We start from the raw sequence: 11,121 nt of genomic DNA on the forward strand, positions 1-11,121 counted from the left end.
GCAGCCACTGCACTCCAGTCTGGGTGACAGAGTGAGACTCCAATTCAAAAAAAGAAAATTATCCAAAGTTAACATCGATTGAAAACAACCAACATTTTGGGAGAGTTCTGCCATTTTTAAGCACAGTTATGTGAATGTTTGAATATTTTACAGTTTTGAAAATATACAAGACTGAGTTTGGTGACTCGCACCTGTAATCCCAATACTTTTAGGAGGTTAAGGCAGGAAGATCCCTTGAGGTCAGGAGTTTGAGACCAGCCTGAGCGATGTAGTAGGACCCTGTCTCTACAAAAAAAATTTTTTTTAATTAGCCTGGGATGGTGATGCATGCCTGTAGTCCCAACTTCTCTAGCCTGCTGGGTTCCAGTGATCCTTCCGCCTCAGCCTTCCAAGTAGCTGGAACTACAGGTGCGTGCTACCACGCCCGGCTAATTTTTGATTTATTGTAGAGATGAGGTCTCGCCAAGTTGCCCAGGCGGGTCTCGAATACGCGGGCTCAGACAATCCACTCACCTCGGCCTCCCAAAGTGCTGGGATTATAGACTGAGCCACCGAGCCTGGCCCAGCCAGGGTTTCTAGCATAAAGAAGAAACTAACATATTCTCTCTCCTGGCTTAAAGTGTCATTTTCATTACTTTTGGGAACAATATACAGTCTTTCATTATTTTAATGCTCTCTGCCTTGTTAAATTTTTCAAGAATTCAAAAATATTTGGATTTGACCCTTACTTCCTTTTCTACTATTTTTCACAGAAGTATCAATATTCAATCATTTAAGTTTTGTCCTGGAGCTAAAACAAAATACCTGTGGCAAGGAGATGAATACGCTCTGATAAATCAACCAAGCAGCAAATAGGCATCTTAAACATAACCAGTTAATCTGGATTTAATATATTGGGTACATACTACCTGTCTTTCAAAGCATTTAAACTTTGGTTTACACTTTTTTGGAAAGGTGTTTGTCACCTAAATCTCAGTTTGGGTCAGCATCACAACCTGAAGTTGTACAAGAAGCCAGGTCTCCATATCTAAGGTATGTTGGTGCTGAAGATATTTTTAGCTTTGCTAGTTTATTAGTGCTATAGATTACTAATTCCTGTAGTTTTCCAACTTTAAAAAAAGTCACTATAGTTAGTGGAACACTCTTTCTTAACCATCTTAAGCCCATGTAACCTAGGGATCAGCAAACTTTGTCTCTAAAGGACCCGATAATAAATATTTTAGGCTTTGCAGTCAATACGGGCTGGTCTTGAACCCGCAGGCTCTGGCAATCCACTCGCCTCAGCATCCCAAAGTGCTGGGATTACAGGCTGAGCCACTGAGCACTGCCTACATTTTTTTTTTTTTTTGAGTGGAGTCTCACTCTGTTGTCCAGGCTGGAGGGCAGTGGCACACTCCTGGACACCTTGGGAGGCCAATGTGAGAGGATTGTCTGAGCCCAGGGGTTCGAGACCAGCCTGGGTAACTTGGCAAGACCCCGATCTCTACAATAAATCAAAAAATTAGCCGGGCGTGATGGTGCATGCCTATAGTTCCAGCTACTTGGAAGGCTGAGGCAGCAGGACCGTCTGAGTCCAGCAGGTCAAGGCTGCAGTGGCCATAGGCATGCCACTGCACTCCCGCATGGGCAACAGAGTGAGACTCTGACTCAAAAAAAAGTAAATAATAAAAAAGAACAGCAACTGGCAGAGCTGTGGGCCATCTCCTGCTGTTGGAGTGACAGCGTTGGAGATGTATCATAAACCATGAGACTGATTTTCCCATCAGGATAATTGCAGAGTTTTGAAATTGTACAGAGCAGAGGCTAAAAGCTAAAGCAGAGAGGAGTTGTCATGAGGTTCATTGTGCTGATGTGACAAATGATTAGAATCCAAGACCTAATGGAAAAGAGCCCTGTTGAACATCCCAGGATCTCAGCTGAAAGCCCTGGTCTGCAGACCATACCCCATGGGCCAAATCTGTCCCTGGGCCCACATTTATAGATTAAATGTCTGTGGGCTAACCAAGTCATTAAAGTGCTTTTAAATGGCTTTTAAATAACTTGGTTAGCCCACAGACATTTAACCTATAAGAAACTGAACTATAGGACTAGTAACTTTTGCATGAGTTTCAGATGAAACAAGATCGTGTAATGACCTTACCTGGGTCTCTACCTGTATGACCTTGGGAGTAGCTTTCATGATCTTACTTTATTTTATTTTTTTAATTTTTTCAAAAAAATAATTATTAGACCGGGCACAGTGGCTCACGCCTACAATCCCAGCACTTTGGGAGGCTGAGGTGAGAGGATTGCCTGAGTTCATGGGTTCGAGACCAGTCTGGCAACTTGGTGAGACCTCATCTCTACACTAAATCAAAAAATTAGCTGGGAGTGGTGGTGGGTGCCTATAGTTCCAGCTACTTGGAAGGCTGAGGTGGAAGGATTGCCTGAGTCCAGCAGGTCAAGGCTGTGGTGGCTGTGAACGGCGTGCCACTGCCCTGCAGCCTGGACAACAGAGTGAGACTTCGACTCAAAAAATAAATTAATAATTATTATAGAGGCAGGATCTCACTATATTGCCCAGGCTGATCTCAAACTCCTGGTCTCAAGATCCTCCCGCCCAGCCCTCCCAAAGTTTACTGGGATTACAAGCATGAGCCATTGCGCCCAGCCTAAAATTACCTCACTTTCTTAATTGGTAAATGGAAATCATAATGTAACCATCAGAGTAGCTATGAAAAGTTAAATAATTTGTATAGAGCACTTGGCACAGGCCCTGACAAAATTATTCCTTAATAAGCGACAGTTCAGCCAGGTACAGTGGCTCATGCCTATAATCCCAGCACTTTGGGAGGCTGAGGCCAGAGGGTTTCCTGAGATCAGAGGTTTGAGAACAGCCTGGGCAATTTGACGAGACCTCATCTCTACAATAAATCAAGAAAAATTAGCCAGGCATAGTGGCGCACACCTGTGGTTCCAACTACTTGGAAGACTGAGGCGAAAGGATCGCCTGAGCCCAGCAGGTCAAGGCTGTGGTGGCCAAGGGCATGCCACTGCACTCCAGCCTAAGAGACAGAATGAGACTCAGGCTCAAAACAAAAAAAAAAGAATTAAAAAGACTGAAGATTCATTGGCAGGAAATGCAAGAAAAGTAAAAAGACTTGGGAGCCAAGCCAGTGCTGTATGTTTACCCATTTCTTCTTCCTGTTCACAGATAAAAATAAACAATTATGACTAAATTTTTGAGTCTGATTTTCTTTTTCCAGAATATTTTGCCTTGTTTTGACAGGACTTGATGCTTTATGAACCCTGAGTTCATGGGGGAGGAGAGGAAGAGAGAGGAAGGGGACAGGGGAAGGATGGGCGAGTGGGGTGTCCAGGTCCTTGTCTTTACATTTCTCTTCCACTTGACTTCTGTGGTGCCAGACTTCCATACTTCGGCTGTGTCCCTGAGACTGCAGTTCAGAAAGCTCTCTCTCAGTTGGGGGGTCATACATTGAGTCTATTCATTGTTTATCATTCCTCTCCATCTCTTAAGACCCATAAAAAGTTTGAATGTCTCTTTTTGTTTCAGGTTAGACTGACTGACTATGGACTTTCCTGAACCCAGGATCAGGAGGAGAGCTCTGCTCCCTACTCAATCATATCTACTAGGTAAATGTAGGTTCTACTGAGCAATTGATCAGGGTCTAGTTTAGAAAACAAAGACCACAATAAGTATTTCGACAGAAGGTACTCTCTATAGGGACCTGGTCACACAGGTGTTAGAGCAAAAGGGAACCCTGAGATAACCCAACGGTGATAACTGCAGGAAGTGCTACCATCTTCAAAACTCAGGGCCTTAGTAAGCTATGGTGTGGCCATGTGCTCTTTGACCTATGACTGAACTATGTTTCCTGGCTTTGGCCCCCTCCCCTAACTTAGGGAGGTGAATCTCCTCTCTCTCCCTCTTTCTTTCTTAGTTTTTAATAAACTATATTTTCTAATCTAACTTTTAAAAAACCTCAAACAAAAGGGAAGAATTGTGGGTACCAGAACATAGGAGCTCGTGGCATGGAGGATAATGGACTCTACAGAATGGGTGTGCAGTCCTTTGAGAAGCAAATATCTCCCAGTTGTTGCTGGCACCTCTGAAATGGCCCAATAAGTCTGCTTCTAGAAGAGTTTAACGAATGTGGAGGCTAGCATCAAGTGCCACTGCTGGGACAACACTGGCAGGAACAGCAAAGAAACAAGAATGAAGTCCCCTTTTCCCTTCCCTCCTAGTTCCTCTTTTGATAGGACTCAGTAGGAAGCTGACTGGCAATTTTTTTTTTAATCATAGTGGAGTTTAGAATGGCAGGTTTGGAGATGAAAGACAAGGGGGGGGGGGTGAAGAAAATACACCAGTGATGTTTTCCTTTAACACATTCTGGGACTAAAGTGTCTTGAAATGTCTAAGGCAAAAGTCTATAAAGCTCCTATCCTGACAAGATAGGTTAATGTGTGTGGGCAAATAATGCCTACCCATAAATTCCCAGGAGAGGTAAGGCTTGTTCTATGGGGAAAACAAAACAAAATAAAAAAACTGGAGACCAAGTATCTGTGGGAAGCCCTTCCAAATTTTTCATTTATTAGCTAGGCATGGTAGCTTACACCTGTAAATCCCAGCACGTTGGGAGGCTGAAGTGAGAGAATTGTCTAAGCCCACAGGTTTGAGAGACTAGCTTGGGCAACTTGGTGAGACCTCATCTCTACAATAAATCAAGAAAAATGGCACATGCCTGTGGTTCCAGCTACTTGGAAGGCTGAAGCAGAAGGATCGCCTGAGCCCAGCAGGTCGAGGCTGCAGTGACTGTGAGTGTGCCACTGCCCTCCAGCCTGGGCAACAGAGTGAGACTCCAACTCAAAAATAAATAAATAAATAAAAACTATGCCTGGCTAACCTGTTAGTCCTCCAGTATAGTAATATATTGGACCCTTCATAGGTCTCGATAAGGATCTGTGAATTTACAGTTTCAGAGAGTGAGCTTTTATGGGTGATGACAAGAACCTCAGTGTGGTCATACAGCAGCTGATGTCTGAAAAGGATTGAGACTGGATATCATTCAAGATGGGAAGACCAGAAACTGAGTCCTGGCTATTCACTTGGCTGCTCATGTGACTTTGGGGTCATGAGGGTGATGGCAAGGACCTTATGGAATCCTGAGATTTCTGTGAAGGAGAAGAGGTGGCCAGAAGGCAATTAGCAATGCTTGAAGAGGTGCTGCAGATCCAGGCCAGAGTCTCAGTAGAGGAGAAACACACGCTCAACGTGGTCTCAGGACAAGTAATCTGGAAGAATCCTTAGGGCATGAGGAAGATGTGGCCCACCTCCAGAACCCAAGGGAGGAGGTGCTGGGACAAGCTGAATGTCCCCTGCTTCCCCCTCTGGATCACCTGCTGCCGCAGGGCCCTGGAGGGAGAACTTTACGGAGCACATCAGTGCGTTCCTTTCTGCCTGCTAGGCTCAGCCAGTCACAGACACAAACAGGAGACTGGAGCATGGAAGAAACATAGTTTAGAGCACGCGTCCTTCCCACTTTTTTCGTCCTTGGGTCACCTGCATTGGTTTCTGTGCTCTCTGCTTTTAAACTCTCCTCCCTGCTCAATCTGAGTGAGGGGGGCTGTTTCCGGTCAGAACCTGAACAGACACAAAAGAAACAAGCAGCCTTCATTCAGAGGCTGCAGGCGAAGCCATGTCCTCAGGAGACAGCCAGAGGTCAGTCAGCCAAGGCAGAGTGGAAGGTTCTCTTAGGGTGTGCTGCCTGTGATGCAGGTAAGGATCATTTGGTATCTGGCCATTTATTGGACACTTGGTGTCCAGCAGGACTGTGCTAGGTCTTTTGGCTGCATTATTATACTTAATTCATCTTAATCAATTAGTTAGTTTTATTATCTTCACTTTGTAGATGAGGGAACCAAGGCTTATTGATATTCTGACACTTTTTAACTCTTTGTTTCTGGGCAAGATTCTGACTCTCATTCCTATACGTTTAGATAATTATGTCTATCTTGTCAGTTGATGATTAAATGACTATGTTAGGTAACCAGTTCACTTGCTAGCACATGGTTGACTCTCAACACTTTCTAACTATCATCACATCAGTAAGAGATAATAGTTAGAAACTGAAAGGGAAGCCCGTGCACAGGGGAGGGGTGCCTCTCATCGTTGTTATTTTATTTTAGGGCCATAAACAAAGAGTGCTTTTGGATGTAGTATGGAGAAACAGCCCCACCAGTATATACAGAGCAATTATCCTGTGCAAGGTTCTGTGCTGAGAACAGTCCTAAGGGAGAGCTCCACTTGACAAGGAAGGAAACTCACGCAGCTCATAGTTGGGCTATTGAGAGCAGAACCGGGGTTTCAACCAACACCAAAGTCCTGGAGAAGTTGTCCTTTGAATGGAATAACAAGCAGAGGGCTAGGCAGGATCGCAGTGAGAAAGCCAGGTGGTGGTGGGGTGGGTGTTAGAAGGGTGCCTGAAGCTCCACACAGGGGCTCTAACAGGGAGGGGACCAACAGGGTCAAGGGAGGCAAGAAGCAGTGGAATTCGAGCCTGACTCTGTTTTCTCTTCCCTTGAGCCTGCCCTGATCACAAACAGCTGCCACCTCTCAGCGGGATCTCCTGGACTCCTTAGGCGCTGGGTACAGTTCCACACAGAAAACAGGGTATCTATGAGAAAGCTTCAAGATTTCAAAAAGCCTCGAGGAACTTGTGCATTTGCCTGCAGAAAGGCCAGAGGCTAATTAATACATCAAATTTTCTCACCTCTGTCTGGAATCCTCTCAGCCCAATGTCATGGTAATGATGACTATCCGTATTACTTAGCAACACTGGTTTATTCATATCTACATCTTTTAATACCATAAGGAAGAAAAGACAAATCCTTTTTAAAGTCCAAATTTATTGAGACTTGATTTGTATACAATAACATCTACCTTTTAAAAATGTACAATTGCCTGAATTTTGACATATACAGTCATGTAACCATCACCACAGTCAAGACATAGAACATTTTCATGACCTCAGAAAGTTCCCTATGTCCCTTTAGAGTCAATCCATAACCCTGCTACTAGACCCCAGCAACCACTTTTCTGTCCTTATAGTTTTGCCTTTTCAAGAATATCGCAGAAGTGAAATCATATAGTATTCAGTTGTATTTTCATTTCTTTTGGGTAAAAAATACCTAGGAGTGGCATGGCTGGGCTGTGTGGTATGACATTTAAGTTTACCAAAAAGTTGCCAAACTGTTTTCCAACGTGGTGACACCATTTTACATTCCCATTAGCAGTGTGTGAGAGTTCCAGCTGCTCCGCACCTTTTCCAGCACTTGGGATTGTCAGACTTTTGTTTTCAGCAATTCTAATTGGAGTGTAATGATATCTTATTTTTATTTTAATTAGCATTTCCTTAATGCAAGTCATTCTTCAGTAATAAACAAGACTTGTCTGAAGATTCAATGTTTCAAAACTTGGGAACTCTTGTGGGGAAAGTGAAGGGGGACCTTTGTGGAGGTTTTCCAGGGGACAAGTACATGGGCTGCTGGCTTTGCCTATTAGAAACTGGGGGAGAGCTTTCCTGATTTAGGGCTCCAGGGACCTGCACTTCTTCTCTCTGGTCAGGAGAGGGCAGGAGAAGGCAGAAAATAAGTTTTCCATTTTTCTGGCTTATTCGTTCCAGCGTTCATGGTATTTGCATGCATCACATGGATAGTTTTGCTTGAAAGTTTGCCTTTCCCTCTGAACTTACTTAGCTGCTCCCTTGTGAGGCTTGACGCACAAAAAAGTACTTTGTGGACTGATTTAACCTCAAACGCAACTAACCTGAAGTCCTTCCCTGACAAAGCATAACTAATCTAAGGGCTGAGTTATCCAAACAGCTATTTTTGCAGAATCCTTGTAAGTCTACTCTCCAATGTCATCCATGGGCCAACGAGTAACCCCTGTTCTTCCTCTTTTCTAATGATGCAGAAGCCAAGAGAGACCGAGGAAGGACTTCGTGGAGGACAGGCCACCAGACTCCCAGCTGGCTACAGGTCTTCCTCCCTAGTAATTGGGCTGCCCAGGCGGGGCACTGCACAGATCTCCTGGGGCTGGGGCTGCAGGGTGCCACCAAAGATGTACTCCAGCCTGAGTCCCAGGCTTCCCTCTGGCAGCTGGAACCAAAAAGTCCTGAGGAGGGTGGCAAACATCAGGAAGAGCTCCATTCGAGCCAGCTGGTCCCCTGGGCACACCCAATGCCCTGGAAGCAAGAGAGAAAGGTCAAAGGGTGGCAGCTGTCCCTGTGTCTATCCCACCACACCCCCAAGCCTCACCCAGGACCCAGCACTGTGCCTACTACCTGCAGAGAATGGCAGGAAGGCCTCATTGACCACAAAATTTCCATTCTTGTCCAGGAAGTGGCCGGGGTTGAATTGTCGAGGAGTCTCCCAGCACTCAGGGTCATAGAGCACGGAGGCCAGGTTGGGTAAAATGATGGTACCCTGCAGAGAGGAGCTGGTGGGGCTCAGGGGACCTCAGATGGCCTTATACCCAGCCCTGACATGGGGTCAAAGTGAACTTGGGGGGGGTGGGTGGGACTAGGGAGACTCAGCAGGCAGCCTCTGTGGGTGCACTCCCTCCAGGGTCACACTGGAAGCAGCTGAGCACAACATCCTCCATCTACCTTTGTCCTGAAGACCTTGTCCTAGAGACACAGGGCCATTGCTTCCTACAAAAAAAGCCAGCGACTGCGGGCATGTCTGGAAGGGGCCTAGTAAGGACAGGTCAACAAACACTGGGTGTGTGTGGGGGTGTGTGTGTGTGTGTGTGTGTGTGTGTGTGTGTGTGTGTGTGTGTGTGTGTCAGAGAAAGAGACCAAGAAGAAGAGGAGAAATAGAATGGCAAACAGAGAAAGAAGGTCTGAAGGATGGAAATACAGAGAGAAGGAGACAGAGAACTTTACTCTTTAGAGTTCGGGAGAGGAGAACACATAAACCACAACCCAACTCTGGGTCTTATTCTAACCCCATCCCTAACCCTCACCCCAACCCAAACTCCACCCTCCCCACTCCCCCCAATTCGAATCCTCACCCTAACCCTGACCCTCACACTATCCTGGAGGAGTGAGTGGTCAGAAGAAGCAGTAGACTGGTCAGTTGGGAGCAGGAAAACCTGCTCCTCACATATGGGCCCTGGGTTGGCCAGAAGCAGCAGACAGAGGCCACAGTGGAGCAAGCATGGGCTGGTTATGGTCCTGGGACCTGGGACACTCAGCTCCAGGACTTGGGAGGAGGCCTCATACCCCGTGGCTCATTTACCAAATATCATAGTATTAAAGCAGCCACCCAGGAGTGACCAGAGGGCTGAGGACAGAATTCTTGGTTTTGACAAAGATAGTTTGAAATAGGAAAAACAAACAAACAAACAAACAAAAACAAAAATCAGCAGAGTTTGAAAGCTGCATCCCAAACAGAAGCCAATAAAATATGCTAAAATGAAGCCGGGCTCGGTGGCTCAGCCTGTTATCTCGCATCTTTGGGAGGCTGAGGTGAGTGGATTGCCTGAGCCCACGGGTTTGAGACCCACCCGGGCAACTTGGCAAGACCTCATTTCTACAATAAATAAACAAAAACTAGCCGGGCGTGGTAGCGCGCACCTGTAATTCCAGCTACTCAGAAGGCTGAGGCAGAAGGATCGCCAGAGCCCAGCAAGTCAAGGCTGCGGTGGCCGGGAGCGACCACTGCACTCCAGTCTGGGCAACAGAGTGAGACTCCAACTCAAAAAAAAAAAAAAGAATGCCAAAATGGAGCCAATGCAGACTCATCCAGAAAGCACCAGTTGTTGCTATTGCTGCTGTAGACTTGAGGAAGGCACCTGACCTTGGCTGTCTGTACCAATAGGGCACCCAGACCTGGTCATTCTATAGCTTGGAGCAGAGGTGTTGGGGAGGCACATGCTCTTGCCACTGCCTGATGAGCTACACATTTCCCAATTCTAGTTTTGGGAATTGCCCCACTTTCTCCATCCAGGTTTAAGTAACCCTTTGCATCAACGGTTCTTAATAATCACCTTCAGGGGAAGCGCCTCCTTGAAAGATGCCGTTTTCCCTCCAGAATGATGTGCATGCTCTTTTAGGGTGATGTTCTGGCCTCCTTGCAAAGTGACTGACTGATGTTAGCTTATGGAACCGTTTTAGTATATACTATACAAACAGGGCAACCCTCTCTCTCCTCCAGATTACAGAGCCATCTGGGAGCCTCCTGGGGACTCTGCCAACTCTCCCCAGGAAATGCCACTTTAGAGTTCTTGATTAAGTAGACTGTCTGGGGAGAGACAGGCTTGATGGACAACCATTGTATTAGGGATCATTACTGTTGTCATGATCAAACAACTGACGAAATGGTTAACAACAGTTGAGGAATATTGGTAACACTTAATGATCTACTGTCAAGCTTTGATTCCACTTCATCAAACATCTCTCGTCCAAGTTGTAAAAGCTCAATATTGATTTCAGGTTGGTAATGGTCCCTGGAGCTGTTATTACAGAACAACTCCTGGAAACAAATTGGCAGGAATGGGTTCTTCATAATCAAGTTTCTAATTCTAAACGGCATAAAATAGAGCTAAACTCCAGTCTCTCCCTACCTCCCCCCTTTTAACTTAACCTAATTTGGCACAGCTTCTGGACAACCTGGGCCTAGGCCCTCCTGCCATGCTGGCAGCAAGAAGAGCTGCTATTCTCACATTCCTGAAGACACTTGACAAAACTATGTATGGACATGCTGGCCAACTACTCCCAAGCTCAACCAATCAGGCAAACCAATGGGCGATGCAAAACATCTCCATTTAATATGTTGGTCCACAGGCTAAAAGTGGTGCTTTTGGAGCAATACAATCAGTAGAGAGCATGGTATAAACAGGAAAAACCTTGGTGACAGAGGACCATGAATGGAAGCTTAGTCAAGTCACTTACTAGCTGTGTGCTTGGGCGGTTACCTGAGCTCTCTATGCTGAAGTTTCCCTGTTAAAGAAGAGGAACGCCGGGCTCGGTGGCTCAGCCTGTAATCCCACGCCTTTGAAAGGCTGAGGTGAGTAGATTGCCTGAGCCCGCGGGTTCGAGACCCGCCTGGGCAGCGAGA

General features: G+C 45.9%; 1 protein-coding gene across 1 annotated transcript in view; it reads right to left on the reverse strand.

The window, feature by feature from the left end:
• The window catches only part of LOC103273277 (cytochrome P450 2J5-like), a 21,341-nt gene that overhangs the window by 4,591 nt on the left and 5,629 nt on the right, over positions 1-11,121 (reverse strand). The window contains exons 4-6 of the mRNA XM_008070701.2: positions 8,343-8,484; positions 8,036-8,243; positions 5,332-5,413 (exon numbers count right to left, since the gene is read on the reverse strand). Coding sequence (XP_008068892.2) covers positions 5,332-5,413; positions 8,036-8,243; positions 8,343-8,484 — 432 coding nt within the window. The remainder of the gene's footprint in view (positions 1-5,331; positions 5,414-8,035; positions 8,244-8,342; positions 8,485-11,121) is intronic.

The sequence above is a fragment of the Carlito syrichta genome, unplaced genomic scaffold, assembly GCF_000164805.1.
Source record: "Carlito syrichta isolate Samal-C Ts95f unplaced genomic scaffold, Tarsius_syrichta-2.0.1 Scaffold313936, whole genome shotgun sequence".
Taxonomy (NCBI): Eukaryota; Metazoa; Chordata; class Mammalia; order Primates; family Tarsiidae; genus Carlito; species Carlito syrichta.